The 27943-nt window shown below is 42.2% G+C and overlaps 1 protein-coding gene across 1 annotated transcript in view; it reads right to left on the minus strand.

Annotated features, from left to right (window-relative positions):
* dcc (DCC netrin 1 receptor) overlaps window positions 1-27943 on the minus strand; it is a 354845-nt gene that overhangs the window by 30433 nt on the left and 296469 nt on the right. The window contains exons 26-30 of the mRNA XM_047372294.1: window positions 24842-24904; window positions 14797-14953; window positions 13582-13805; window positions 13145-13261; window positions 2028-2177 (exon numbers count right to left, since the gene is read on the minus strand). Coding sequence (XP_047228250.1) covers window positions 2028-2177; window positions 13145-13261; window positions 13582-13805; window positions 14797-14953; window positions 24842-24904 — 711 coding nt within the window. The remainder of the gene's footprint in view (window positions 1-2027; window positions 2178-13144; window positions 13262-13581; window positions 13806-14796; window positions 14954-24841; window positions 24905-27943) is intronic.

The following is a 27943-nucleotide window of genomic DNA, read 5'->3' on the forward strand; positions in this document are numbered from 1 at the left end:
ATCTGAATTAGTTTTTTTTATTTTAGCTGGTAAGGATGTTGCAGCCTTTTCTGTATGAGGGCTCAGCATGTTGAAATCCATCCATCCCTGCATCAAACAGTCAATGGATGCATGGATTGACTGTCTTCTGCTGATCCAAGGTTGAGTCTTGGGAGGACAGGGTCCAGGAGGGAAACCTCGGTGTCCTTCTTTGGGAGAATCCCAAAATCTTCCCAGGCCAGAAGAGAAATACAGACGACGAGTCAGTAACGGATGCAGGCGTGCTAACGGCACCGAATGCAGGAGTTGTAGCCGTAGATCTGAGGCTCAGGAGTGGGCTCAATGATCTCGATGAATGGCAGTAAGAACAACAGACAAACCTTCCCCCAACTAGGAAGACCGAACCCCCTCCTGGAACCAGCAAGCATCTGGTGGTGAATCCTTGGTCTCTCTCTGGCCCAGTCTGAAGAAGTACCTGGAAGCTCCCTTCATGTGGCCCAACATTGGATTCTGGTGCCATGCGAGCCAGGATGCAGGGCACAGCAGGATCGAGTAAGCTAATTCCTGGGTTTTTGGGAATTACTTGGAAAACTAAAACTGAACCCGACTGAGATCATCTCAGATCCAAGTATGTTCTCATCAATGATTGTCAACCATTAATCTGGCAGTACTGTGGTTTATTATTAAATTCATAGTTTTTCTTTAATGTTTTGTCTTTTAAACCATTTTTAAATATTATTTTTTGCTTTCATGAATAGCAAATTAAGTCAGGTTAAAATTGAACTGTATTTATAACTTGTCCCTAAGCAGATAAACTAATAAACCAACAGAGTGTCAATAAATGGTGGAGATGTGCCGCCTAACAATCTCTCTACTGATTTCTCCACCACACTAAAACATATTTAAGTTAAAAAGCTGCAATTAAAATATTTTAGCGCTGAATGTTATTGTGCTTGGAGGGCTGCTCTAATGAAAGCTGATGAAAGAGATCCTGCATGATGAAAGGGCCAATAAATACAGAGGAGATGACTGATCTGATCTGCATCCACTCCACCTTCCATTAGTACGTTCCTCTCACCTCCTCCTCACCATGGGTCCCACTGAGATGACAACAAACCTCCATTAAAGCAGAGATGGAGCTGCTGTACATTTGCACAGATACAAAAGCTCCTCGTTGACCTTTGTGACTTCTTATTGCAGCAAGCAACAGGGTTTGTGTTGTTCAACAATGCTTCTAATGGAGGTAACTTTGTTTAAAAAAGTTTGTTCAACAATTATGAGTCCGACTGGAAGATTCTGACTGAACCACATAGCTGGGCCAACCATCTAGCACTAAAGCTTCCCTCATTATCCGTTTTGTCTCAGCTTCCTATTATATCCTCCTCGCTCGATCATTAGCTGTCCCACCCCCGTACGCTCGCCTTAATTGTGTGCTTTGCCTGCAGCAATCAGCCCTCCTGGGTCGTCAGGCGATTCAATGACTCTGAAGCCTCTCCTCTTTCCGCTGCTGTTAAATCACTGACACGAGCCAAGCAGGAATTAATCAATTACTGAATTACTGCTCCCAACCACGTCGTTGGCCGTTTAGTTTGGCAGTAAAATTGGGATTAACTAAAACAAAGTAGGGGAGCAAGAACAGAGCAGAGGGAGTTGGAAAAGGCTGCAGAGCTGCAGGTTGTTCTGTGTTTATTGTTGTTTCTAATATTAGCAGGTTTCTTTATAAGAACTAAAGAGAGAAAAGGGAAAGCAGCAGTCAAGCTGCATTTCAGTTTGGGGAGAAAGTCTGTGTCAGACAAAGAAACCAGTGGCCAGTCTCAGGAAGGTCTTCAGCCTGAAAGGTCAGAGGCTCCATCAAGGACAATGGATTACATTTTAGCAAGAACTGAAGCAGATTCCAGATGCTGTTTTCTTGTTAATATAATGCTTTTCATCATATATTCTGCTTTTTCTGTTTGTTGAATTCAGTCCTTTCTCAGGGGTGAAACATTTATCAGATATACTATAAGACATTTCTTTTCTACAGAACAATGGTGGGAGTGCTTCAGTACCTGGTGTGTATCCTCTGTCCACAGTCAGGCTGGGGAATGGCATCGGCCTGAGGCTGAACTTGTTGTGTGTGAAGCCACAGGAGGGTGAAGGCAGAATCCCAGGATACTGGGAGGACTCCAACGTAGGAACCGGGATGGCACTGACCACAGCTGAAACAGACACAAGCAGTCACTTAAACCAGGCTCTGATAACATCTATCACTAAAATACATAAAGATTTATCAGCTAAATTTGCAGAAGGCTAAACCGGTACAGCATTAACAATCCTGCAGAAGGAGGCCCCAACCCCAGACAGGATGCCACTCCACGACAGCAAACAGGAAACCACACAGGTATGACGTATAGGGAGCGGACTATTTTGGTCTTTGGGAATGGCCTAGCGTTGGCTTTTAGTACAACTGTGAGGAATGGTGGTAATACGTTTCATTGGAATATATCCTTTACACTTTATATAAAATAGTTCTGACCGTCTCCCTTCACTCCTGAGTCTTAAAGGCAGAATTAGAAACATCTAATGAACCCTTGTAGAAATAAGAGCGAATTAACCCAGGACTATATCCTGGGTTAATTCGCTCTTATTTCTACAATTTTGGAATAGGTTTGTTAAAATTCATCATTATCATTGTTTTCTGGAGATTTAGGCATGTTGTAAGGCTCAAGGAAATAGCACCAGCATGGTATAAACCGTATTTATCGGACTGATTCCATGTTATCAGTGATGGAGTACCATAGGGCTTGAAGCCTGGGCTAATTATCTTTACTTTATGGTTCCAAGTGGTAAAATATTAGACTGCATGGGATAAATTTCATTATGATGATATTTATCAAAAAGGCGAAATGATCCTGCCATAAACACATAAAAGCCTGGATGACTTGTTTTCTGCTTGTTGGTTCAGGAAGGTCAGGGGACCTTAAAACCTAACAGCCCCCTTTATCCTGTAGGAAGACTTTGCTTGGCTCTCCACAACTGATGAGAGGGTGAACTCTGAAATTTTAAAAACCACCTTCAGTATAAAACCAGCGGTAATGCTGCTGTGCTCTTTGTACTTGTCAACAAGGTTTTCTCCACAGTCCAAGCTCCAGGAGCACCACCACACTACTGCCATAAAGGTGACCATAGATATGGCATGGTGTCAACCGGGTTAGCTTTACTTTAAATTCAGAATGACCCGCCACACTGTTACACATGGGGCCCCTTGTTATGGGTACACTCCCACAGCAGCCACCATTACAACTTCGCTTCATGCAGCATCCCACTAGCAACAATAAACTGCTTGGGTCTCACGCTCTGTCATGTATAATAAGGGGCGCAGTGGGTTCTTAATATAATAATAATAATCATCTTTATTGGTCATTGCACATGTACATTACAACAAAATTTGTCCTCTGCATTTAACCCATCCCTTACAGGGAGCAGTGGGCTGCCATTGTGCGGCGCCCGGGGAGCATTCTGGGGCTAAGGTTCTTGCTCAGGGACCCAGAGTGGTAATCTGAGGGATACGAACCCGACCCCTTGTGTCCCCTCTGGAACACAAACCTCCTGTTGTAACCACTAGGCCACCACTACTGATGATCTCTTCTAAGACCCTGCAAGGACCATCTACACTGAAAAAAATCTTTTTTTATTTACATTTGAACAAAATCAATGTCCAGGATGATTCGTACTTTTCTTCATAATAAATGGCAACGTTATCATTGGCTATTACAGGAACCAATTTGCATATCTCCTCTGGTATCTTTTGACATTTCGTTGGTTCTTGATGTTGGAAGGCTTCTTTGCCATCACCTTAATCTTTGGCTCCCTCCTCAGATGCCCGGCCGCTCCAGAATGTCAATATTTATTACATTAAAGGTCTTCAGGTCCCCATTGTCCTGGTCTCTGGTGGTTCCTGGAGTAAAGCAGATCTTTCAGTTACCAGCACTTCCCTACTTGTGGAACTAGCTCCCAGGTTTTTAGGTCAGGAGGTGAAAACTTTCAGGCTTCAAACTTTAAAATTAACCAAAAAGGTTGTTTGGGTCATCCTGACTATGCCTTTAGTTTTACTGCTGGAGGATGTTTGTGATGCATTGACAAGTCTTTTCACCCTGCAGAGTTTCTTTATGCATGATTCTGCTCGAGTTTCTGAGGACATCTACGATGTTTCTCTGTCTTTTAGCTGATCTCGGCAGCTTTCAGCGTCACTGTTTGTCCACTGACTTAATTTGCAGCTATAAAAACAAATATGAAGCAGAAATAAAAGCCTGCATCTACAGCAGAGAGAGGTATTAAGGTTTAATGATGACATTTCAGTACCAAAGTAACATTACCACCAAGAAAAGAGAAGTGCAAAGAAATAGAGTTGCAGAAGAGGACTCCACTGCTGCATCAGAGATGAGTTTGTAGTGTTGGAAGTGCAGAGAGCAGCTATAACCTGAGAGGAGAAGCAGTGGAGGAAGGCGGTCGGAGCAGACAGAGTTCATACTGTGACCTTGAGAGGAAACTGCAGGGAAGAGAGCTCACTGAGACTGATTACACACTGCCTCAGGTCTACAGCACACACTGAAAAATCACTGCATGGCTCCTCAGGCCTGCTTGGAAGATAAGGAGCTCCCCCCAGTTCCTATTATTGTCTGAGTGTGCACGTATATATTTCCTTTTGTATTTTCTAAAACACATCCAGTCAAAATGAGTGTGAGTGCTGCTGAGCTTTCTGTTGTCTCTTAGTAATCCTTCTTGTTTGATTAAAAAACACCCACACACTCCATCTTTGTTCAGGAAGAGCTGAGGGTGAAAGACACAAAAGGTTTCCAATCTTTTACTGTGAAGCTTTCTTTAACGTGAAGAAACGATTCATCAGCGCCCAATGCACCGCTCTCTAATAAACTATGGTTTTATTTCTACATTTGGGGGATTTGAGCTCTTCTTCCCCAGAGAAAAGTTGTATTCTGTCAGGTTGCAATGATTCAGTGCATGTAAAATGAAATGTCTATAAACTCATTAATTGTATTTTATTTCAACCTTTGGACTTTGACTGGGCCATTGGAACTAGCCAAACCATCCTTCCTCCACCACTGTGCTTGACAGCCGGTGTGAAGGGTTAGTGCTGATGTGCTGCTTTCTCTAATTATGCTGCTGTGTTATGGTCAAACTTCTCTACTTGGTCTCACGTGTCCAGAGACTAACAAAGACTTCTAAATCAAGGGGTGCTTGAAATGAACCATTTAAGGGTTACCCATGGTCCCTCGGGACCAGAATATGAGAACTGATTGAGCTGAAGATTGGCAGATGTCTGAGATGTTTTCCTCTTGGGAATAATCTTCCTCTCTGCAGGATGATGGACTTCAGATGGTTTGGAGATGACCTTATGACCCCTCCCAGATTAATGAGTAGATTAATGTAATCATGACTGATTAGTTAAAGAATGATGTCACCATGGAGCAGGGTTTAACATCTGTCTGAAATAAACCTTTTAAGACCTTAGTCACCATGACCAAGACACAGCGTGTGAAAACATATTTGCTCTGTGTTGGTAACTGTGATTACCAACATTAGTTGGTCCACCTTCATGAGCCACACCCAGGCATGATTACTGCCAGACGTGTAGGAACAACAAATTACTTAAACAGAACTTGTCTGACAGCATGAAGTAGGCTAAACGATCTCAAAAAGCAACACATCGTGCCTTGATGTAAAGAAATTCAAGAACAGATTAGAAACAAAGTCACTGACATCTATCAGTCTGGAAAGGGTTACCGATCCGTTCCGCAGCTTTGGGACTCCAGAGAACCTCAGAGAGAACCATCATGCACAGATAGAGAAAACATGTAACAACGGAGAACCTTCCCAGGAGAGGCCAACCTACCAAAATTACTCCAGGAGAACATCAACAGCTGATCCAGGAGGTCCCAGAAGAACCCAGAACAACATGTAAAGCTCTGCAGGCCTCACTGCCTCAGTTAAGGTCAGAAGTCATGATTCAGAAAGAGAGACTGGGCAAAAATGGTCTCCATGGGAGAGTTCCAAGGCCAGAACCATTGCTGACCCAAAAGAACACAAAGGCCCGTCTCACATTTGAAGCTGAAGGAGTGAATCCGACTCAGATGTGGTGTTTTGACCTTGAACAGGTCGTTCATGCTGGAAACCCTCAAATGGGTCTGAATTAGAACAATTCTGCAAAGCAGAGTGGGTCCAAATTCCTCCACAATGATTCATTACCAGTTATCATCTGCTGCTGCCAAGGGAAGAACAACCAGTTGGTAGGTTTAGTGGTGATTAATTTTCTACACTGGACCAGGTTGGTTTGGAGCTTTTTTCCCTTAATGAATAAAATCTTCATTTAAAAACCGCTTTTTGTTTTTACTCTGAATGTGTTTGTCAGATATTAACATGTGTTTGATGACCAGAAACATTTAAGTGAGAAAGAAACAACAAAAACAGACATCTCTGTCAGTCTGATGAAAAAATAAAAGGTTCTGGAGTGATTTCAGTTTTAGCGTTTTTGTTTCTTTGTTTCCACTGAACCTCTCTGCTCTGACGCCACGTCCGCCTGCTTTTTGTCTAGTTTTCTTTTCTTTGCTTAGAAACATGCATGTTTCTAAGCTTGATGGAGCCTCTGACCTTTCAGGCTGAAGACCTTCCTGAGACTGGCCACTGGTTTCTTTGTCTGTCACAGACTTTCTCCCCAAACTGAAATGCAGGTTGACTGCTGCTTTCCCTTTTCTCTCTTTAGTTCTTATAAAGAAACCTGCTAATATTAGAAACAACAATAAACACAGAACAACCTGCAGCTCTGCAGCCCTTTCCAACTCCCTCTGCTCTGTTCTTGCTCCCCTACTTTGTTTTAGTTAATCCCAATTTTACTGCCAAACTAAACAGCCAACGACGTGGTTGGGAGCAGTAATTCAACTGCAAGTCAGGAAATCCTGGAAAAGTCGATGGAAGAAAGAAACAAGAGGAGGTGAACAGAACTTTGCCTTTTTTGTTGCTTCTGTTTGATTCAGCTTTAATATCTTCATTGTCTCCAGTTATTTTGGTTTTGCTCATTGGTTATTTCCTGCGTGCTTTCAGCCTCCCCATCAAACCCAGATAAACCTGTAGCCTCCTGCTCCAGATTCGTCAATATTCTCAATCAATTCCCGCTTCGATCAGCCCGCCTCATCTCTGGTCATTGGTTGCTGTAATCAAACTCTGCTTCTCTTAAAATGACCACAGCACAAATGGACACAAACACACAAATTAAATCTGCTGATCACAGTCTTACGGTTATCGATACTTCCCAATCGATGCAGCTATCGATCATTTAGCCCAGCCAGTTGGGAGCTGAAGAGAGAGGATTCTGTCAGAATAAAATGTAAAACCTATTATTAACATCTCTTTTCTCTGAGAGCTGCTTCTGCTTTATTTAAGCTGGACCCTCGATGATCAACTCTGTGATGGAAACTGCTCACATCTGGCAGCTGTGAATTCCTGCCTCCACCTGAACAGAAGTACTTCAAATCGGTGCAGCTGCAGGGATGTTCCTCAGGAAGAAGAACATGAAAGGATAAATGAGATTCCTGCCAGCAAAACTTGTTCCTTGACACAAAATTTGTAGCAGTCCTGTCTGTACAAGTCTTTGGTAAGTGAAACACCTTAAGTTCACTCTGAGGATGTGATGAAATCTGCAGCGATTATACCGGTTCATCCTCACTGCAGCGCTCTGCACTAGTCTGCCAAATATCTGCCCGCAGGGTGCAAACCTTAAACAATTTTAAGAGCTAAATGCATATCCAGGAAACACTCTGAAGAGGTTCTGAGACTGTAAATGGAACCACAATGATTTGCAGGTTGAGTGCAAATGTTCAGCGTTTTGTTATCTGCAAAAACATATGCGGAAAAAAGAGATTTTTAGTAGCATCAAGGTGTGTGTTAACAGAATGCCAAGACGTAAAGTCATCAGCAATGACCTTTAGATCAGCAACTGCTGATGCCCATCAATCTGGAAAGGGTTAGAAGGTCATCTCCAAACTACCTGAAGTCCATCATTCTGCAGAGATTTTCCCCCAGAGGAAAACCTCAAGACACTTGTCAGTCAGGATCAGAGCGTGAAGCTCAAAGAAATGACCATGAACTCCTCTGTAGACCAAAGTATAGTTATCACCACTGTTGGTTCTTGGTGAACATAATCAGGTGTGATGAATTCTAGTCTTAGTGTTTCTGACAGGCTGCTAGCTTGGTCCTACAAATCATTATATTACCCCACAGTTACAATTCTGAGAGAAAAATGCAAAACGCTCAAAAAGCCAAAAACCTGCAAAAAACAAAGATTAGATCAATGGTTTGATGCTTCCGCATCACTACGAAGAAAACTCAGACGTTCAACCAGTTATAGCTGAAACAAAATAAATATGAAGACCGATTTGACTGAACTGTGTGAGAAGACAGGTCTGAATGTTGGCAGGCTTGGTCAGGGGGCGTCCCTGTGACCCATATATCGCTCACTCACATCTACAGGGTGCTCTTCAACATTATAAGTCACATGCTGACTCCTCTCTGCAGAGATAACACACCCACTGCTGTAACCTGATTGTGCTTGTTCAGTTTGGTAGCTTCTGTTTGTCACAGCTGCAGTAAACAACAACAACAGCAAGGTAAAAGATGAGAAGAAGAAGAAGAAAGCCTTTAAGACTTGCAGGCAGACAGAGCGGGATAATTACACACACAGAAACACGCTGCATGCCGGCAGAAAGGAGGCTGTAATTAGATGCTGGGGTTCTGCACAAACCAAATCTGCTTCACACTGTGAATGTGAAGATGTTCAACATTGGTTTGGTGGAGAATTAAAGCAACTTTACACAGACTGTTTGCATAGAAACCACAGAGATGTGGCAGGAAGAGGATAGATGATACCGTGGAGGGAAACCAGGAACAGATTAAAAACCTTAGAATGTAAATTAACAAGCTTTTAGGTAGAACTTTATTTTTACATTGAATTATATCTGATATGGTTATTGTATTTATCAGAACGAGGCTGCACCTTTGTTGCCTTGCAGCAACAAAGGTCCTGGGTTCAAATCCCAGCCTGGGATCTTTAAGCATTGAGTTTACGTTCTCCCTGTGGATAGATGGGTTCTCTCTGGGTTCTCCAGCTTCCTCCCACAGTCAAAAAATACGACTGTCCAAGCAAATTGAATTTTCTTAAAAACTAAAATCACAAAAGTTAGCTGTGAATGTTTTTTAGCTGCTCAACAATAAACTCAGCATCCAATGTTTGAATTAAACAAATAAATGATTCAGAAAGGCATTTGTAAATGAGTGTAGATCAAGTATTTTTCACATGTTTGCCTTATTAGAAGAAAGTCGTCCAGTTTCCAAATTATTTTGGGCTTGAATGAAAAAAACCTGAAACAAACTGAGTTTATTCTCAGCTATAAGAACAGGATTTGGGTTAGTGTTTCTCTGAGAGATGAGGTTCTGGTTACTATGAAATTAAAGAGAAGGTCATATAGACCAGTAGTGTTTTTCATTGTAAGAACATTTTCATTTGTCTGGAATAATTTGGTGTTAATAAAAATAAAAAGTCTCCATCAAACACCTGTGCTGGGGCCCACATTTGGATCATTCGTGACTCGCCATCAGGGGACCGCAGATGGCCCCCGGGCCACATTGGACACCCCTGGTTTAACCTGTCTTTGGGTATAAGTGTGTTCATGTAGGGGTGTCTCTGTGTGGCCTTGTGGCAACCTGTCCAGGGTACAACCCGCCCCTTGCCCAGTGACCTCTGTCACCAACCTCCCACACAGCCCTGCAGGAACATGGCTATAGACCATGGCATACATGGCTTTTTTTGTTTTAGACTATAAAACACTTTATCTGCAAAAAGTGACACATAAATACAAAAATATTTGTAGTTTCTATAAATTTTAGGAGAAAATGCCAAGGTGAGACTTTCTAACCATCAACTGTCAAGCATGGTGGTCCCAGCTTCATCTCCTTTGTTCTACTTTAATTCTAAAATAAAGTCTGGAATAAATAGAATAAATATAAATGGAGAATAAATATCTAAACACTCAGAAAACAAAATAAAAACTAGATCTGCCGAAGTTTTACTGATTTAGAATAATTTCCCTTTAAAGACAGCTTTGCTTTCAAATGTAATTATGTGGACTGAAATTATCTGAATTATTATTATGAGTGATTTGAATTAGAGACCAATATGAAACGTTTGGGCCGATAATGTTATTTCTGTTATGGACTATAACTGATGTTTACTGATATTTTACATGTTAATGATATTTCCCTACACTCTGGACACCATTAAACGACCCCACCACTGACGTCACTTCTCTACTTCAGTTAAACACCCACAATCCTGTGCTGCATCACCATCACTGTCACATGACCAGACAGAGACCTCATGGTCGAGGAAACAAACATCGTTCGGTAATTTCGGCCCAGTCTGCTGGTGCTGGATGTTTCTTCTTATCTTTCTGCTGCTGCAAAAATAATACCTTTCACCACTGAAGGACTAAAACATACACTATCTGCTTCATAAATATGTTCTTTTTATTTTTTATTCATGTATATTTTATCTTGGTTTTAATGAGGGTTTGGAGAAAGTGAAGCAAATAACATTTCTGAGCTGATTTTTTAAGTTGGCTTCGTTTTCTTTAATCATCTTGGTGTTTTAGTGGGGGACAGAATAATATCCCTGTGGCTCAAACCAACAGTCTAACATGGTTTGGTTGTGGGAAACATTTAAATCTGTGCTTTTCTTCTCTCCTCTTCAGTAACAGCGAGTCGTGCTCCAGTCGGTTCATGTTGCAGCAGACTAATAAGCCCGAGCACACCTCAAAGCTTCATGGAGACTAGAGAAGAGCTGCAGAACATTTGTGGGGCGCTGGAAGACAAGGAAAGGCTGGGAACATCAGACAGATCTCTGCTGCGTTGTCAGATCAGACTCGGATGAGATGAACCAACTTGCAGAGTTCTTGCAGTTTAGGAGCTCTGAGCATCAGAGATGTTCTGGCACTAAAGAAAGCTTTCCAAATCCAATTTTAAGAAGAAACTGTTGTTCCCAGAAGGAATAATAGTTTGATTATAAGCCGGCTCTTATCTGTGTCAGTACACCTGTATTTACTGTCTGCAGCCTCATCTCTTTAATACGATGGGAATATTGGGAATTATAAAGGAAGGGAACAAAGAGTTTACGATTCTGTGTTTCTGTTCAGAGTGTGCCCCTTTGTCGCTCCCACAAGGGCGTCCATCAGTACTTCATTTTGGCCCAAATTGTCTTTTAATAATGTCCCTGAAGGACGTGTGGAGTGCCGCAGAGTAGAACATTAACTTTTGGGTCTTTTTTATTCCAATCACTGACACGGTCGTAGTTTCAGGGCTGGAATTAATGCTGCTTCTTGGAATATGTAATAACTCAGCAGCATCTGAAATGATCACCCCAGGAGTTTAAGAGCAGAGAAAAAAGCTCTGCTGGGGTTTAAAGAAATCCACTAAGGCCGAACGGCCAGTGGTTCTGGACGACCCGGCACAAACGGACTCAGACCAAGCAAAGAATAAACTGTGGAGTGATCAACATCACAATCTGCTGAACCTTCCAACAATGCTTCAGTTTATTCAAGTTTGCAGAAATTATTTTTGAACAGCTTTCGAAGGTCCTACCACAGCATTTCAAACAGGTTGAAGCCTGGTCTTTGACTAGGCCAGTGCAACATTGTGATGTACATCTGCTGCTTTGATTGGCATCAATGTTCTGTTGATGATCCAGTTTGGTCCAAGCTTTGGCTGTCAGCCAGATAGACCCGCATTTAACTCTAGAATAGTTTAGTATTCCACTCAATTGCAGGTTCTAAGGCTGCAGAACAAGCCCAGATCATCATTCCTCCACCTCTGTGCCTCACAGTAGGTCTGTGGAGTTTGAATTATGCTGGGCTTGGATTTCTTCAAACATGATGGTGTCCATAATGGCCAGATATATCTACCCTGATCTCACCTGTCCAGAAGTCTTCACCTCCATTCAGATGCAGCTTTGCTAACCTAAGTCCTGCTGCCATCTTGTTTTTAGAGAGAAGATGTTTTCTCCTTCAACCTTTCCAATCATTCATACTGGTTCAGTGTTTTTGTACCTGTCCTGTCATGACCTTTAACGTGATTACTAAGGCCTGTAGAATCTGAGAAGGAGCTCCTGGGTTTTGGTTGCTTTGAGCTTCATGCTCTGACCTTGGGCTGAATCTGCTGGACGTCCACTCCTGGGAAGATTGGCAGCTGTCTGAGATGTTTTCCTCTCGGGAATAATCTTTCTCTCTGGAGAATGGTGGACTTCAGATGGTTTGGAGATGACCTTATGACCCTTCCCTGATTGATGGGGAGCAACAGCTGCGGATCTGAAGCCACTGCTGATGCCTTTTCACCTGGATATGGGGTTAACACACACCTGGATGCTCCTGAGCAGCAAACTGATAATCTCCTGCTGTTCTAGATGCTCTCACACTAATGATGATCAGTTAATCAGTGCATTTTATCTGCAGCACCTGGCTGAAACTTTTCATCTTAAGTTTTTTCACTAGTTTTTCAATCAAAGCTTTCCCAATTTGCCTCCATGCTTGTTTCATAGATAAGGTCAGTTATGTGTTTAAATCAGAATCAGCTTCATCGCCAAGTCTGTTCAGACAAACAAAGAATTTGACACCAGTCCACTTTGGTCTCAATAATAAAGAATATCTTTTAAAATCTACATGCAGACAGCGCTCTGTAGCGCCACCTGAAGGTAGAAGCCTAAACAGTTTACATGCAGGGTGTGCTTTGTTTCAGAACCGGGCAAAGACCAAATCAGTTTATTGATCCTGATGTGGAAAACGTTTTATGATGAGTGTAAATATCAGCATTGTTTTCCCTTCCTTAAAGCTTCCAGAGAAAAGCTTCCTGAATCAAAGAGAACTTTTCCTCAGGAACACATCCCAGCTTCAGTTTGGGCTCACCAGGAACATCGTTACGTTTCACCAGAACAATGAAGTAACATAGATTACACCAGACCACCTCAGATTTCCCATTCCACTCCGACAAACCGGAAAATCAGGAATAACATGCCTCTGACTTCCAGTTCACGGCCTGGACACACACACACACACACACACGTGACACTTACGCGTGTTGCTTGGCTGCAGGTCCATGGGAATCATCATCTTTCCTCGCGTTCCCCTCCTGGCCGTGATGGAGCGGTCCAGAGTGGAGATGCCGCTGGACGCCTCATCTGCGTCGGCTCCTGGAGGGAAAATCCCAGCGATCAGATTCCTGATTCAATCCCTTCTCCTGCTTAGGCTCAATAAACAGAACTCCAAAGTGAGCTCTGATTCCCGTTTTCCCATCAGGAAAAGCTTCTAAAAAACATTTTCACTTGACGTGCTGCATCATCAGACATGATTTTGTCACTGGATTGAAACTAATCACATTTATTTGGAAGGAGAAACTCGGCTTTCACAATGAGTGTGATGTTTGTAAAGTGAGATGACTCCAAACAGATCAAATCCTCATGAACTGAAAACACTGAAATCAATGATGAAGAAATAATCATTTGTCTTGTACCTGAGTGGCTGCTTTTGCTGCCCATCTGGCTCTCTGATTGGCTGTGAGCCACCTGGGGGAGGTCCTGGCAGGACTGAATGGGGGAGTCGCGTCCAGAAGGGGCGACGCTGGGAGCTTTCTCCATGTTTTTCATCTCCATCTCCTCATGGTGGATCCACAGGTCCGGAGGCCGCAACTCCTTCTGGCTGCCTTTCCGTTTCCCGGTGCTGTGGCTTGCCCTCTTTCTGCAAATCATTGAAGGAAAAGCAGAACGATCAGCGGGAATGCTGACAGACAACTACAGATCCACAGGAATCTTTAACTTGAAAGCGATATTTGATGTCTGCTGCATCAAATATCTGTCTATGTTGGTGCAGCAACGTCATTCTTGATGCAGCTGTCTCTAAATTCAGCTGCATCATCCCTCAGTGCAGAGAGACGTAACAGTAGCAACAGGTCTTCCGAAAGAATTTTATTCAGTTTATTTATATAGCCCCAATTCGCCTCATGACACTTTACAAAAAATAAAAGGACAGTCCAATCCTACAAATAGAATTCAAGTTAATTACATCCATTCCAATTAATCCTAACTACCAAACAGTGCAGTCGGATGCAGTTTATTATTCAACTTAGGTCAAACGTTTTTCTATCTAAGGAAACCCAGCAGATTGCATCCAGTCAGTGACTTGCAGCATTCACTCCTCCTGGATGAGCATGTAGAGACAGTGGACAGTCACTGGTGTTGACTTTGCAGCAATCCCTCATACTGAGCATGCATGTAGCGACAGTGGAGAGGAAACTGTGACAAAGTACATCATAGTGACGTCAGTAGCTGCTGATACCGTCAACAAATCATGGCTGATGGAAAGCGCTTGAAAGTACGGCTCCACTTTTTGAAATGTGATGCAGATTACACTCAATATTTGTGGCGTGAAGTGGAAGGCCAGCGGCGGGAATACTTCGAACTTGAGGAAGCACCTGGTGAAGCACCAGATTTTTCTCAAGGCTGAAGAGTGCACAGTTTTTGTCAGCTTCAGATCTACGACTACAACTTTTGCATTTGGCGCCGTTTGCGCCTGAAGATTTTTAATGACCTCAGCAGCTAATAGTTCCTAGAAACGTTTGAGCCTGATGAAGATTCCTTTAAACTAAATCTCGGTGAAATTAATGAAGCTATCCAGAACATCTGATGAACCTCCTGAGACACAAACATGTCAGCTGAGGGAAGCGTCTTACTTTCTTTGCTGGGAAGAAGAGCGGTGGATGCAGACAAGCGCCGTGACAACGACCACGCTGATGGCTCCCACGGAAACCAAGATGATGACCAGCAGGTAGCTGTTCTTCTGAGGAGTGACGCTACCGTGAGGAGGCCGCATCTGACCAATGGGAGACTCTATAAAATATCAGGGAGGTGGGATCAGGTCATTTTACCATCAAACAAGCAACAAACAGGAAATAAACATTTTCAAAAGGTAAAGCTACTAAACTTTTGTGATGAGTGTGAAACCTCCTGCAAATAGAAAAGCTTAAAAATGTGGATAAATAATGGGCAGCAGGACCGTAAAGAGCTTTAAAAACAAAATGTAAAACCAGTTCTGAAACAGGAAGCCAGTGTCATTCAGGTGTAATGTGTTCCTGTCTGGGAGTGAAAGTTAGAAGCTGAGCTGCTGCATTCAGAACAACTTGGAGGAGACTAAGGGACGACTGGGGGACACCGACATGAAGAGCGATTCTGGAACTGAAAAAAGCAGGAACAGCCGTCTCCAGGTCACAAAGGTTTAAAAAGGCTTGACCTCAGTGAGAAGGTGTGGATGATAAAACCACACCGAACTACAGAGGTGATTAATTTGTCACATTTAAATCTTTGTTGAAATGACCCCTAGGTTTTTGACACAGTCGCTGAATTTAGCAGTCAGAACTCCAGAGTCAGCAGCAGCTTTGCCACCAAATAAAATCCATTGTTTTTGGTTCATGTAAAAGACAAGATTCTGGTTTAGCCACTGTTTGACTGCAGAGTTTTAGAATGTAGTGGATTAGTGCATTCTGGTCCTAACTGTAAATAAATCTGCAAATCATCTGCATAGCGTGGAATTTGTCATAGTTCTGGGTTGAGATTGATCCAAGTGGCAACAGATAGCAGGAAGAAACCAGAGGGCCTAAAGTTGTAAATTGTTAGAAGGACAACAGAGTGGTCCACAGTATCAAAGGCCGCTGACAGGTCCAGAAGCACCAGAGCTACAGTACACTTAGAGTCAACTGACAAAACAATGTCATTGTGAACCTTTAATAAAGCAGATTCAGGACTATGCTGGGATCTAAAGACATACTGGAATTTTTCAAAACCAGCATTTTCTTCTAAAAATGGTTGGATTTGCATAAAAACTATTTTTACTTAAAAGAACGGGCATTAATGGGTCTAAAATTTGATCAAACCGAAGGACCAATAAATACAAATAAAATACATAATAAAGACGAAATAAATACATAATTAAATAATAAGTAAATCAAACCTTTTCTTTTCTTGTATGTATTTGTCTGGCTGGGAGTATTATTTAAATTTAAATATATAAATATAAATATATTCATTCATTCATTCATTCATGAGGGATGGATGGATCTTTAGGATTCAAGTGAATTGGAAATGCCTTGAGACGACGTGTTTAAACTGGTGCTTTATAAAAAAAACCTGAATTGAATTATCTGACAACACATCACTGGTTCATCCCTTGAGTTCAGCCTTTTTAATCCCTGATTGATTTATAGCTCAGAGCAGAAACAAAACTTTCTTCTGAAACCAGTCAGGTACTGGACTGAAACTGGGTGAAAAAGAAGCAAAAATCCAAAAGAAGGTTTGAAAGATGTTCGGAAAATCTGGAAAAAATCTGTGTGCTCAGAAGGAAAACAGAGAAACTAGGGCTGAACCATGAGTCCTGCAGATGGTTTCCAGAGAAGAAAGAAAACTGACAAGACTGGCTTTGACTTATTAAACTGACCTTGAAAGAAAGAAACAGAAGAAGGAAAGGAAAGAAGGAAAAAAACCACGGAAGGTGGAGAGAAAATGGACGAAAGAAAAAGAATGAAGAAAAATGTTAGTCTGATAAAGAGAGGCACTTTACCTCTTTCGCCCTCTCTCTCCATTTGCTCGTCTTTCCCAATGAATAGCCCAATCCATCAAAGCTTCCAGCTGCAGATTGTGGACCACAAACTACCACTGCTTTCCTTTTAAACTTCCATCTAATAAACCTTCTCCCTGCTTGCCCTCTGTTTCTCACATTTCTGCATTGATTTCATTTTAAAGTGAAAGCTGAGAGATGCTTCTGCTGCCGTCAATGTGCCGAGGGACCCAAAACTGAGAGATCGTTAAAGTAAAACTCGTTTGTTGTCATCAGCAGGCAGAGAAGCTGCTGAGACATCAGCAGGACAGGAAGACTGACAGACTAATTAGTCTCCCTGGGCACAGACAAGAAAAAGACTTGATTAATGACCTCCTATCATAATTATCACAGCACTGAATGAAAACATTTAACACCTTGTTAAGTTAATGCACCTCACCTCCTGTATCACCTGCTGATTTATTGCTTCAGCAGCCGAACAGGAATACTTGAAGTGGAGAGAGATCAAACTTTATCCCATGTGGATGATATCATTTACCATTAATTCATGTTTATCTGAAATATCCCACTCCACTGCTGGTGCAGACATTTAATAATAAAACTTAGCTAATTATATTTCATTAAATGCCTTAAATGTCACAGTTAAGCTCCTGCTGTTCCGCCATGAAGTTCAACCTCAGACAGCTACATTTATGAAATGTTTGTAGAAACTCTGCAGCTTTTGTGTTTCGTACAGATGGAAATATTTTCATTCAGTTCTCATAAATTAAAGTTGGACAAGATTCTGTGTCTCCCAGCAAGAGTCTCTAAAGAACTGAACAGAAGAAATTAACTGTGTGCAAAGTTTTCCAATAATTAATAATGTTCATCACTACAGGAGAGGGAACAACAGTTTGGGAACCTTCAGGGTTTCATCTTTAATATCTGCAGATATTGTGATTCTGTTGATGTCCTCAAACCATGACCTTTAGGGTGCCCTGGAGCAGGTCACAGCCTGGTGTGAAGCAGCTCGGATCAGAACCAGCTCCTCTAAATCCTAGACCAGGATTCCCAACTGGACAAAGGTGGAATGTGCCATTTTGAATGGTGGAGAAGTAGTGGAGAAATAGTTTTTTGTTTATGAGAGATGATAGAATGGAGCAGGAGATGGACAGAATTAGGGAATCATCTGTAATAATGGGAATAATGATAAGGCAACTGCTCCATCTCTAATTCACCTCTCATCTATGGTCAGAAGATGTGGAACATGACCTAAAGATCCCAGGTACAAGCAGCTGAGAAGAGCTTCCTCAGCTTGGAGGACAGATCTGGATCAGGTTGCCTCTTGGATGCCTCCCTTTTCTTTTGCAATGGATGGATGGATGGATGGATAGATAACCAAGCTTTTAAGAGTTTTCTATCTGGAGCTCCTCTCCTCAACCCACTCCTACTTCATGAAGCCACAAAAAAACTTCAATCGTCCTTTTATCATGAAGCTTCAAAGAAGCCATCTCCTTCCTCCTCCCAATGGTTCTTCTCTTTCTTCTCCATCAGTTCTCTCATGTCAGTGACAGGGTTTCATCAGAGGGATTGATCTTAGCGATGGGGTGAGAAGCCATCTGGGAAGTGCTTAGAGGAGAGATGTTGGTTGTTTCACTAAAAAATGAGTCATTTTAAGTTACTGAGGTATTTGGTCTGGATGTCTTCAGTAAATCCTAAAGAAAGAGTTTATTTCTGGGAAAGCCTGAGCTTCTGTCCAGTTTCTCTCTTGGCTGACTTGGGAATGCCACGGTGTTGCTAACAGATATGCCTGAAGAGAGGAATGTGTGGGAATAAATGGATAGATGCAATAAAACTGAACTACTAAGGGTTTATTACAGACTGACTAACCAAATAGGTCACATGAATCCAGTGGTGGGTAAAGTTGAATTTCTAACCACAGTCCTACCCTCCTCAACATGAAGACAGTCATGGTGCTACAGCATTACACATTACCAGGACCTTCCTACAACAATCCTAGCAGATCCTTCTTCCCACGACCTGAAACAATTTCTTTGGACCAGATCAGGATGCAGCAGCACCTAACAGTATCATGCTGTACTAGTGGAAAGCCACCACCATGATAGGGTTGTAGCCCAGAGATGGTCTAGCATGGACAGAACAACTTCAAAGTAGCGAGAACCAAGGTTCCTGGGTTTTATTTCAGGCTACAATTATCTGAGAGATATACTGAATGACTTTGAGAAGATGTCTTGATAGTAGCACAGGGCTGTATGTACAGTAACACTTTGAAACAGGGGAGTTAGGAACCCTGCTGTGATGCCTTTGAGCAAAGCACTGATGCTCAGGTGGTTCAGATATGTAATACCTGAAGCATTTAATCCAGGACAAAAGAAACAAACCCTTACAATGTCGCGTGAGAATCTAGAAAACCTAAAGAGATTAAATCCAGCAGTAAAAAAAAATATCTGAAGAGCAACAAAAAGATCCTCAACAATGTCTAAAACTTTCTTTTATATATTAATTCTTTATCGATTAGAACATGACAGAAAGATGGGTTAACTGCTGAAGGAAAATGAAAACAAAATGCACAGCCTCCCATAAGGATAGAAGAGATCTCATCCCCCTGGCGTTGATAACCCAAAGCAAGGAGTCACACACTACTGGGGATCAGATCTCCATGACCTACAGGTGCCTGTCAGACACCTGTAGGTAAAAACAAAACACTCCAAAATAGCACATAAGTATAAATCTCAATCAGCCTTTCTTTAATTGCGGACAAATCATTTTGAAACAAACGTTTCTAAAAACAAAAAGGTCATTTGAGTCACAGCCTCTGAAACAGGACGGTACTACCATATATGGAAAACAATATGCTGAATGGATGTGTGGCAAAAAAGGAAAAATGGATGGAGTGAGAACTTCTGCTTCAAAGATGATCTCAACACACACACACACACACAAGTAAACACAAGTAGGTGGGACAGATTTCTGCTCACCCACCAAAAACAGTCTCTGCTAGAAACACCCTTTTGCCCCACGATCATGAAACACAATCTTGGATTTATGTTAAAAAACAACCCAAACCTCAGGGTTCAGGACACAACACAGTTCAACAAGTAGCTCAAGCTTGGAGTAAACAGCCAGACCACTGAGGCAACCATGGTTGTTGTTTGTGAGCATAAAGTTTATCAGGTAAGAAAATGAGACGTCTTACTGCAGTTTTTACTTGTAATGTGGACCCAATCAGTACAAAACCTACATACCAAGTTGTTAACTAAATTAACCATAATTAGACATGGCAGTATTTCTCTTTTTCTTAGTGTCTAAGCTAAATGAAGGAGAGAGAGCATTTTGACTTCCCACCATGTATAGAATTGGCTTCAAGTGACTTTTAGCACCAAATGAAATGTTGGGGGAAACCTATTAGTTTTATTATTGTTAAATTAGTTTTTAAATTATGGTTTTTGTTACAATTACCCTCTGTGGTGAATTACATGCAAACTATGCTCACTACTGAGTGCTTTTAAATTTCTGGTAATGGTGCCAGTTTGTTAAGTCTCCAAGCTGCTGCTCTCAAAAATATTTATCCCGGGTTCTTTCTCATTATTGGACTAAACCCATCTCAAACTTTAGATGCAGAATTTTGTCTTAACTGACAATTGGATTTATATACTTGGCAGAATTGGTAAAGTTTGTTTAAACTGGTTGGTTTAAGGTTGTAGAGCTCAGACTCCGCTTTTAAGCTCAGTCCACAAATTACTCAACAGGGTTGAGCTCATGACTTTTGTTAGCTTGTTTTTTCTGTTCCAAAACAGAAAAGCACCTCCAAGCTTCCTATATGGACAAGCCAAATGTCTTCTGTAGAGAGGTTTGATAGTCTGAGGAGACAAAGAAAAAGCTGTTTTGGACACAATGGGAAGAAGTATGTTTGGAGGAGTCAAGATGAGGCTTTTAAACTTAAGGACACTGTACCAAGTGTGAAACAGGGTTGTGGCTGAATCATGCTTTGGGGCTGAATCATGCTTTGGGGCTATTTCACCATCAGTGGTACTGGTGCATTGCACAAAGTGGGCAGAATAATACATTTCTAAATTTAACAACCCAACCTCAGATCTACAGCTAGATGGTTGCAACTTGGTTAGCAGGTTCCAACAGGACCATGGTACCAAACACACATCCAACTGGTTCTGGAATGGATCATGCATGACTAACATTAAGCTTTAGGAAAAGTCTTCCCAAAGCCTCAAAGATATTAAATGTTTCTGCGGGATCTGTGAGAGGAAACCAACTAGTTCGCAGCTCTGCAACCTCTGTCTTATTGGACTTTCCACAATAATTCTGGATAACATTGGCAAAAATAATAAAGACCCAGCTAATGTTTTTAAATATAGATATAATAACAAATGCCGGTTGTAGCAGTTTTTCAGTCTTTTTTGGTATAATTGCATTTCATTTCCATAACAGAACGACAGTAAAAGTACCAATGAAATGTGTTTTGATCCATTTTTCTTGTTGAGCCCGTTATTCTCTGTCCATCGCAGTTTCACCATGACTGAAAATCTTTCCTTAAAGAATCAGGAGAAGCTTTATTCTTTATTCAAGTTTGAGACACAAACAAGGAATTTGACTTTGGTTCCACTTTGTTCTCAACTGAAACATTTTAAACATTAATATATAAACAGGGAAAATGAAAATAAAAGTTTTTAGTGCAGTTATGCCTGATAGTGATGTGGGTTCTTTGACTGTTAAGTGTTCATCAGAGAGACAGCCTGGGGAAGCTTATGGTCTGTGGCGGCTGGTCTCTGCCACTGGTGCTCTGTAGCGCCACCGTAAGGTAAAAGTCTAAACAGTTTGTGTTCAGAATGTGTGGGGTCTGCAGAGATGTTAGCTGCCCTTTTCCTGACCCTAGATCTGTACAAGTCCGAGACGGGGGGAAGGTCAGCCTGATCTCAAACTGATATTTTAAGGTGACATCAAGGTGCACTTGCTGTACCTCAGGAGGGGCAAACTGAAACTCTTGCTTTTAGCAGATGAAGAGAGAGTAAATTCCTTTCTATAGCTTTGAGTATGCCAGATGCCTCAGGCTGTGTACTGTTGGCTCCGTCAGGTGGAACTAATGTACTTCATGGGGTATTGAGTGTAATTTGTCTCCAGGTTTGCATGGTGGCTTGAGGCTGTAGAACCAATTTCAAACAGCCACAACCTGCTTAAGACTTGCAATAACTAAAACACGTAAATTAATTTCAGAAAAGGGAGCTGTTGTCCTCAGTTTCTGGAATGCTTTTGATCAAAGGATGTAGCAGACATTTAATTACTGCCTTAGGTGTATTTATTTTCTCTAACAACAGCTAAAAGTATCCTTTAAATGCAATAAAAGGAAAATGCAGAGAAAGTGAGTGACTGCTCCCATCAGCTACTTGAGGAAAGATTTAGGAAATGAAGAGGGCTAAAGATGTTAATGCCTTCCATTATAGCTCTTCAAATGCCATTTTGCTTTTTGAATAAATCTGAGATATTTTTAACTTTAATTGCTTGGTGCTATCAGCAAAGAGATATATCTTGACAACTGCAAGCATCAACCTCCCTTGGGAAAAGACAGGAAATTGAGAGGCAGCAGAAAAGATTATTTCTACACAAGTAATGATGCTGCTGCAGGACTGCTTGGCAGCGCCCGACCCTCCACTGTCCTCAGATCAGCACAGAAGCTGCAAGTTTGCAGAAAGTGACCTTTCGTAAAGAGTCGAAGGTGACTTTTCTCGGTGTGAGAGAATGCCCTGCGACACAAACGACGACACAGCGCTAAAGACAAAAAACTGCTGAGCTAATGAACGAGGCTTCGACCTCGCTGACCTGCCATAAAGCTGGAGGAGGGCGGAGGTCAGAGGGGACAGATTTACAGCGACCTTCAGCAGCAGAAACAATATCTGTTAAGAGTTTACGCTTCTTCCTGTTCAGCTGCCATCCAAAGAGAAGCAGAATCATGGCCAGATATTGACTCTGACCTCTGACCTTTCTGAGTAAAGACCAACTCAACAATTTCTCTCCATGCAGCAATAAAAAGAGGACGGTTAGGATGATCCCAGTGATTTGTAGCAACAGGTTTGGCATTTAAAGCTGGCTTCAGTGTACAGTTAAAGTTTGCAGCCATACATTATTGGCTTTTAACGACTTGTTAACAGACTTCTTTGGTGCACAAGACTGAATTAACTGTGGATTTATCTTTAATACTTGGTTAAATGTCCCTGCCGGATTTGTTCTGAGCCGCACGCTTCCTGCAGCCATGAACGACCTTCTGGCATCATTCTGCTTGAATGTTTGACATCTCTTCTTGACAGATTTGTTTGAATTGCTTTTGTTTTCTGGCACAGACTGGGTTTTTAAGCATAGGCCCGCTCTTTTCTGCAGGTTTGAGGTCGAGGTGTAAGTAAGACCAATCCAGAAGCCTAATAATAATATAATCTTTATTGGTCATTGCACATGTACATTACAACGAAATTTGTCCTGTGCATTTAACCCATCCCTTATAGGTAGCAGTGGGCTGCTATTATGCGGCGCCCGGGGAGCATTCTGGGGCTAAAGTTCTTGCTCAGGGACCCAGAGTGGCAATCTGTGGGATACGAACCTGGCCCCTTGTGTCCCCTCTGGAACACAAACCTCCTGTTCTAACCACTAGGCCACCACTGCCCCGGACTAATGTTAGTCTGGGTTATCTATTCAGAAACTGGTTTGGTAAATGGATAAACAGCTAACCAACTGAGCTATGTCTACACCGCAACCATCTAGCCGCTGAAGAATTTGGAGCTAGTCTTCTTAATTATTACTCTTTTTGCAGTGCCTCAGAACCACTCAGTACCATTTTCGAGGCCACCACCATGCAGGTACAGAGTTATTCATCTTGAAGGGCTCACCTTAGGCCCATTAGGATCATGGTTCTGTGATGAATACACAACCATAAACCTCCCTACAGATCCTTGTTGTCATTCCTGTCATACAAGTTTATCTTTGTGATACAAGTGCCCCCATATTATCTGGTTGAAGTCCATCACAGTACCATGCTGGTTGTCCAGATGCATTCGTAGTTCACCATTCTTCATCATCCTCAGCATCAGTCTGGATCCGACTCTGCTGGTCGACATACTACACAGACGGACGCTGGAAGACCAAAAGGTGATGGTCCTCTGTAACTACATCGCCCTTCTCCTGCGATTCTGTCTCAACCTTTGACCTCATGGCTCATTCGGCTCTGTGACTACTTCCAAAGGTGGATCAGAGGCGTAACAGAGGTGTGCCGACTTCAACCCCACCTTTTAGCGTGGACATCTTTTAGCTTCCCTAAGCTCAGCGTCTACACTGAAAGGTGATGTTGGCAGCCGGGTGGGGTTTAGGTATGAGGCGTTCAGTGTTCATAAAAAGATCTGATTTAGTTGTTTGTTGTCTGTTTGACCCATTATGTATAAACCTGAACCTGTCTGGACTGAGATAAACTGTAAAATAATCATTGCAGTTTGATGTAGTTTCATGATTTTATGCTCTGGAACAACAGAGTTTTTACTATGAAATATTGGTCATAATTTAAATAAAGTACACTGACACTGAGATTTTCAAAGGTGACACTGAAGTAAATGTTCTTCAGGGTGACATTGCAAACTAATGGGTAAATAATCAATTTTATTTCACCTGCCAGTAATATTTTCATATTTTTCATCTTGGTAAATGACACCAATGACAAGTGTGCAGTTTTCATCAGAATAAAACTGGAAGATGGAGCTTTATGTAAATACCACGCAGATACTTAATCTGTTTTTCTCCATAAAGACGAGTTTAGAAGCGCTGATTGATGGTGTGATTGTGGAGCTAATTTAATTTTCTTGCTAGAAGTGAGACGACAACAAACAGGAGTGAGATCCAAACAAACAGTAAATCAGCTCCTCACCAGAACACGGCGAGTCATTAAAGAAAGTTCAGACATGACTGAGCACAGTGATTAAAAAAGAAACAACCAGGAGTCTGTGATGATCCAATAACGCATCAGAACATTAAAACTAACTCAAACACAACCATCTCGGGTCCTGAGAGATTTAAGGGCCCGTTGTTCTGGCATTGGGCCGAATAATGAATGCAACAGCAGCTCTAATTTCTGACAGCCAGATCCGGCTAAGAAAGCAGAGAAGATGTGGTTCTGTTACCGTTCATGCTGCTCCTGTCAATCAGGTTGGTATCAGAAGGCCAGAAGGCGTGTTCTCCTCGACCTGGAAGGTGAAGGAAGAGAAGATCAGTAAGGAGCAGAAAAAGGGGAGAAAACCACACCAGAACCATTTAGCAGACAGAATATCCTCAGCCTGAGAGATTGGTTCCTTAAAGGAAATAAATAGCATGGTTGATCTCATTCTGTTTATCTCTGCCGGGTGTTTAGGTCCTTCTGAGGTTTCAGAACCAAATTAGATGTTGAGAGTTGTTCCCATGGAAACTCTGCAGGTATTACGACTGTCCCACTGAACATTACATCTAAAGGTAAAACAAAAATATCCCTAAAAGATTAATCTGGGCTGTTTCAGCCGGAGATGAACAACAAGTTTCTCTATTTAAAGGATGAGACATCAGAACCTCCTATCATCATCAGCATCAATATCAGCAGCTTCTAGAACCTCCATCTGCAGCTTTTAGAACCTCCTTTAGTAGGTTCTACTGATAAGCTTGTAGAACCAGCAGCACTAACTCTAGGCAGATTTCCGTCTCAGTCTCTCACATCATGGGGGAAATATGGTTCATTCTTCTTTCAGATGTTCTGCACAGCTCTCTGAAGGTCCCATCACACCATTTCACAGGGCACAGGGTAACTATCTGTAACTATCAACGGCTTGACCCCTACTTGACCCCCTAATAAGCCCAGACAGTCTTCTGATCACAGTGATCACATCAGCAAAAGCATCTGGACTCCAGTTCAGAAGATCCCAGAGAACGAGGAAGGTCCTGGGAACCTGGAGTAAGAGTTGTTTCATAAATATTTAACCTGCTCACTGAGGGCTGTAGAGTCTGAGGTGGAGATAATCTTGATCTGCTTAAACCCTGTAAGAGGAGCAATGAAGGAGTGAGGTTTACATCCTGACTCCGTCATTCCCATCAGGAACCACAGAGCTTCACATCTCTACTTCACTCTGAGGTGGAGTAGATGCCGTATTCTCCTCCATTCTGGAGCTAAAAGTTGGTTTCTTCATCTCACACCAACAAACAACCGCAGCTGAGGGCAGATTTCTTCCCAGCTCTGATGGTTTGGTTTGAGGAACACATCTGATGAAAGACGGATTTTAAAACATTATCTCTCTGAAGACACAAACACAGAGGAACCCAGAGTTCCTCCAACAGCTCATCTTATTTGTCTGTGTGTTTTGGTGTGGGAGAGTCCACGCCACAGAACCAGAACCACACATCAATCTTTGTTCCGCTCTGACCGTGTCGGATTTATGACGAAAGGCTGCGCTCCACATGTACACAAAGCTGTCACTGACAAACGGCACCGTTTAATACCCAGTCCCAGAGCTGCTTCACTGCACTTCACTCCAGAAGCACTGAAAGTCCCCAGTACAAAGGTCCAAACTGTTCTGGACCAGTCTGTTATTATGAGTCATGGACTGGACCTCCTCACCTTGCGTCCAGGCAGCCAGATTGATCAACAGTTCACCTGTTGTTTAGGTCTGTGTTTAAAAAGGAGAAGTAAATCTACCGGGTTGGAGTTATTTAACCAGGGATGCTGAAACAGAACCTTCACACTGGTCTAACTTCCCACATCATCTCACATTACAACCCCAGAGTTTAAAGTATTTTATTAGGATTTTATAGACAGACCAACGCAGAACAGAGATAAACTGTGATGATTCATGCTTTGCAACATTTATATCTAACCCTGAAAGTGTGGTGTGCAATTATATTTAGCCCCCTGAGTCAGAACTTTGTAGAACTGCCTTGCTCTGCAGGTCCCGCTGCAGGTCTTTAGGGGGTTGTCTCTAACAGCTTTGAACATCTACAGACTGACAACTTTAACCATTCTTCTTTGTAAAACAGCTCTAGCTCAGTCAGATTGGATGGAAAAAAATCTGTGAACATCAGTTTTGAAATGTTTGGCCACAGATTGTCAGTTTAATTTAGGTCTGTACTTTGACTAGGCCAGTCTAACACATGAATATGCTTTGATCTAAACCATGCATTGTATCTCTGACTGTATGTTCAGGGTGGTTCTCCTGCTGGAAGGTGAACCTCCACCTCAGTCTCCAGTCTTCTCCAGCCTCCAACCGGTTTTCTTCCAGGATTGTCCTGGATTTATCTCCAGCCATCTTCCCATCAACTCTGACCAGTTTCTCTGTCCCACAGCATCATGCCGCCACCACCATGCTCCACACTGGGGGATGATATTCATGTTGACGTATTGCTTTAGATCTCTGTTCTTCACAGTGTTTTACATGTAGGCCAGAAAATTTATTTCTGGTTTCTGATCAGAGAATCTTCTTCCACATGTTGCTGTTTCTCCTATATGGCAAAACTGGAAAGAGAACTTCTTGTGGCTTCTTTCAACAATGGCCTTCTTCTTGCCATTCTTCCTTAAAGGCCAGATATGAGGGGTCAACCACTAATAGTTGTCCTGTGGACAGATTCTTCCTCTTGAGATGTGGATCTCTGCAGCTCCTCTACAGTTACTTCTCTGATTATGCCTATCAGCTTAGGGTGGACGTCCATGTCTTGGAAGGTCTGTAGTTGGTCCATCCTCTCTCCATGTTCAGATGATGGAGCTCTGTAAGATGCTTAAGGATATTGTTGTAGAACCTAACGGTGATTTAAACTTCTCCAGAACTTTCTTCCTGACCCGTCTGCTGTGTTCCTTGGTCTTCATGATGCTGTTATTCTCTAATGTTCTCTGAAGAACCTCTAAGGCCAGAAACAGCAGTCAGACTGATTAAATCACACACAGCTGGACTCTGGTTACTGATTGGGGATCTCTGAAGACAGCCTGAATTGTATAGTGAGTTATAAAGTCAGTCAGTCATTTTCTACCAGTTCTTCCATAGTGGGTCACAGGGGAGCTGGTGCCTATCCAGCAGTCTATGGGGGGGAGGCGGGGTACACCCTGGACAAGTTGCCAGTCCATCGCAGGGCAACAACCAAGCACACACTCATTCACACCTAAGGGCAACTTAGAGAGACCAGTTAACCTAACAGTCATGTGTTTGGACTGTGGGAGGAACCCAGAGTACCTGGAGAGAACCCACACATGCACGGGGAGAACATGGGAGTCGAAA

This window comes from Girardinichthys multiradiatus, chromosome 8, assembly GCF_021462225.1.
Source record: "Girardinichthys multiradiatus isolate DD_20200921_A chromosome 8, DD_fGirMul_XY1, whole genome shotgun sequence".
In the NCBI taxonomy this organism is placed as follows: domain Eukaryota; kingdom Metazoa; phylum Chordata; class Actinopteri; order Cyprinodontiformes; family Goodeidae; genus Girardinichthys; species Girardinichthys multiradiatus.